The sequence below is a fragment of the Coptis chinensis genome, chromosome 2, assembly GCF_015680905.1.
Source record: "Coptis chinensis isolate HL-2020 chromosome 2, ASM1568090v1, whole genome shotgun sequence".
Taxonomy (NCBI): Eukaryota; Viridiplantae; Streptophyta; class Magnoliopsida; order Ranunculales; family Ranunculaceae; genus Coptis; species Coptis chinensis.
Genome location: NC_141457.1, coordinates 77581155 through 77585068, shown reverse-complemented (window position 1 = coordinate 77585068; position 3914 = coordinate 77581155). Strand labels below are relative to the sequence as shown.

Genomic DNA, 3914 nt, shown 5'->3' with positions numbered 1-3914 from the left:
ATGGAGACGAGCCAGCTAATACACTGCAAGGTAGAGGTTCTTACTGCACCAAAATGGTTCTTCTTAACGGTCATATATGCTAGTAATAATAGGTATGACAGGCTGAAGTTATGGGATGATATTGGCATTATTAGCAACAGTGTGAATCATGCATGGTGTGTACTAGGGGACTTCAATAATGTTCTCTACTCTTATGAGAGAATTGGTTGTGATGTAGTGCATCCTAGGGAAACAACACCTTTTGCAAATTGTCTCACAAATGCAGGGTTGTATGACCTCTCTTCTTTTGGAAGCTTCTATACATGGACTAGTTATGGGACTAGTGCTGATAGAAAATACTCTAAGATCGATAGGTGTGTGGTTAACTGTGTATGGAGTACCTATTTCCATTCGTCACATGCAGAGTTCCAAACTTTTGATATCTCAGATCATACCCCTATTCTAGTTACGTTCATGGAACCACTAAACATAAGACCTCCTTTTCGGTTTTGTAACTTTTGGATGTTGCATCGAGATTTCAAAGATGTTCTTCAAGAGACGTGGCAAACCCCTATGTTTGGAAGCCCTTTTTATATTCTAGCTCAAAAACTCAGACTTTTGAAGAACAAGCTGAAAGGTTGGGCAAAGGTGCATTGCTCTGATTTGTTTAACAAGACTAAAGCTGCCAGAATTGATCTCAGGACTATTCAAAAGCATATCCAAGCTCAGCCAGGAAACACTGCACTTCATGCAAGGGAAAAAATAGCGAGAGACACCCTCTGCAATTTCATTTTTATGGAAGGAGTAGACTTGAAGCAAAGGACAAATATTGATTGGTTATCATTTGGGGATAGGTGTAATGCCTTTTTCCATAACATTCTTAAGGAGAAGAAGAACAGGAAGTTAATATGCTCAATCACTGATACAGTTGGAAATGTGATGAACGTACAATAACAAATTGCAGAAGCTTTTATAGAGTACTATAAGAACTTGATTGGTACTCCTTCACAAGCAAGATGTACAATTGAATTCTTGGAATCCATACCTGTCAGAAATGTGGTGAGTCCAACTGAAACACAAATGCTACTGGAAGAGATCATTGATGAGGAAATATTTCGAGCACTTACTAGTACGGAAGAGAACAAGGCACCAGGACCAGATAGATTAAATGTAGAAGTTTTCAAGACGAACTGGAGCAGTGTTAAAAAGGACTTCCTTGGAGCAGTACATTCAGCCTTTCTACACTTTCATATACACAAAGGTGTCCACTCAACGTACCTATGTTTAATTCCAAAGATCACTTCAGCAACAATGGTGGAGCAATTCAGGCCCATAGCATGCTACAATATAATCTACAAGTGCATCTCAAAAGTTCTCACCAATCGATTCCAGATCATAATCCCTCAGCTGGTATCTCTTAACCAATCTGCATTCATACATGGTAGATCTATACAGGATAATCTGCTTCTAGCACATGAGTTAATTAGAGGATACAATAGAGTTAGGGGTGCTAAAAGATGCTCTATTAAAATAGACATTAAAAAGGCCTATGATTCGATTAGCTAGAATTTCATTGAACTCATGTTACATAGATTCAGATTTCCGCTTGTTTTCATTGAATGGTTAAAGATGTGCTTTACTTCACCTTTTTTCTCCATATTAGTGAATGGCACTCCACAGGGGTATTTTGAAGGCAAGAAAGGACTTAGGCAAGGTGATCCAGTGTCCCCATACATCTTTGTGCTTGTCATGGAGCTTCTCCAAGGACTCTTGAGTTTGAGTGCAAATACAAATGACTTTAAGTACCATGCAAAGTGCAAGAAATTGAAGATCACGCACCTATGCTTTGCGGACGACATTCTCATGTTCAGTAAAGGAGACATTCACTTTATTGTTGCAGCGAAGCAAGTGTTAGATAAATTCTCAGAATGCACTGGACTTAACATAAATTTTGAGAAGACATCTATTCTCGTTGGAAGTATGGCAGCACATGAAGGACAACAGCTCGCTGATTTATTGGGGGTTTCTTTGGTCACTCCACCTATTACTTACCTAGGGCTACCGCTCACTTCCACCAGAATTAACAAGAAAGATTGCCTTCCACTGGTAGAAAAGCTGACTTGCAGGATCATAAATTGGAAGAATATAGCACTCTCACATGCCGGAAGGGTTCAACTAGTCCACTCAGTTCTTTCCTCTCTCCATACTTATTGGGCGAAAAACTTCATTCTGCCTAAACAAGTACTTGATAAAGTGGCAAAGATCTGCAACAGATTTATATGGGCAAGGCCCCAAATGATGAAGAAGATGCATCACGCTAGTAATGCAACTATGCGACTAAGTAAAGAGCAAGGTGGTCTAGGGATTGTTGACCCTAGAATATGGAACATATTAGCTTACTGTGGACTAATTTTTAAATTAGTGAGCTATGAAGACACTTTATGGGTTAAATGGATGTGGGAGAATCAGATTAGAGAAAAGCCATTTTGGACTATGAAGGCACCTCAAGATAGCTCTTAGGTTTAGAGAAACATTCCCAAGCACAGAGAAGACATTATGAAGCTAGTCAAATAATTGATAGGCACTGGTGAATAGACTCTAGTATGGCACGACTTATGGTGCACTGATCAGCCTTTACTTAAGCATCCTCAAGCAAACCTCTTGGCGTTGCCAGATAATGCAAGAGTAAGTGACTTAATCTCCGATAACAAATGGAATACGGTAGTGCAAAATCTCCCCCCATGTGAGTTGAAGGAATCCATTCTCAATACTGAAATCTGCAGTAATTTACAAGAAGACATGGTCATTTGGAAGCCTACAAGCTCAGGTAGATTCATAATCAAATCTGCTTATTATGCTCTTAAGAGTATTAGACCAAAAGTTAAGTGGTATAAACTGGTCTGGGCAAAGCTTGTACTGCCCAAACATTCGCTTACAAGCTGGGAATTATTTGGTGGTCACCTACCTACACAAGACCGATTAATTCAGAAGAAGATCATCAATAACTCGAGATGTTCCTTGTGTAATTCCAGTAGGGAGAACTCTAAGCATTTGTATTTTGACTGCCCATTCTCAGCACATCTTTGTGCAATGACAAAGAGAAACTTAGGGTTAAATGATCGGGTCATTAACTCTACGTCTGAATGGTATCGGATCTTAAGGAGATGCAAAGACTCAAGTGTAGAAACTGAGGTTTACAAAGTCTTTGTTAATGTTGTTGTTTATGCAATTTGGATGGAGAGGAACAGAAGAAAATTTGAGAATAGAACAAAGAGTATACAAGTTGTGTTTGGGAGGATTTTTAGAGAAATCAAGCTATGCTTGCAAGGCGCACTCAAAGAAGCTCCTGACACTGACCGAAATAGGAAACTCTTTAGCAGATTGGGCATTGAGGTACAATTTAAAGCAAATGCATCTCAGTGGACTGCTTGGTCACGGCCTGATGAAGATGTGCTGATGTTGAACACTGATGGGTCTGTCACTGAGGATGATAACGGATTCAGGGGGTTGATAAGAAACCATGTCGGGGAAACAGTGCTAGCATACTCTGGTAGCTCAACGAAGAAGTTAGTTCTGACTCAGGAACTACTAGCAATTGATGCAGGGCTTACGGGAGTAGAATTATTGGGCACTAGGAAGTTAAAGATTGGGTCTGATTCACTCAGTGCGGTTAAGGCCATCAAAGGAGAAGAAGAAGTTCCATGGTATTGTGCAAATATCTTGCAGCTATTATGGGAAAAATTGGTAAACTAGAAAGAGTGTTGGTGATGCATGTGTATAGGGAAGGAAACCAAGCCGCAGACTACTTGTCGAAGTTGTCAAAAGTGTACGATGATCATGTTTTATTTTTCTATGCACCTTTTGATATAAAACTTTCGATAATCCTCGAAAAGGATGCAAGACAGGTCATGTATGAGAGATTTTAATTAATACAG

At 39.6% G+C, this 3914-nt stretch overlaps 1 protein-coding gene across 1 annotated transcript; it reads left to right on the top strand.

The window, feature by feature from the left end:
• LOC147517985 (uncharacterized) lies at positions 1–933 on the top strand. Its single transcript, XM_086593767.1, has one exon. It carries the CDS (start codon positions 1–3, stop codon positions 931–933), a length of 933 nt encoding a protein of 310 aa, XP_086449893.1.
• Positions 934–3914: the final 2981 nt, after the last annotated feature.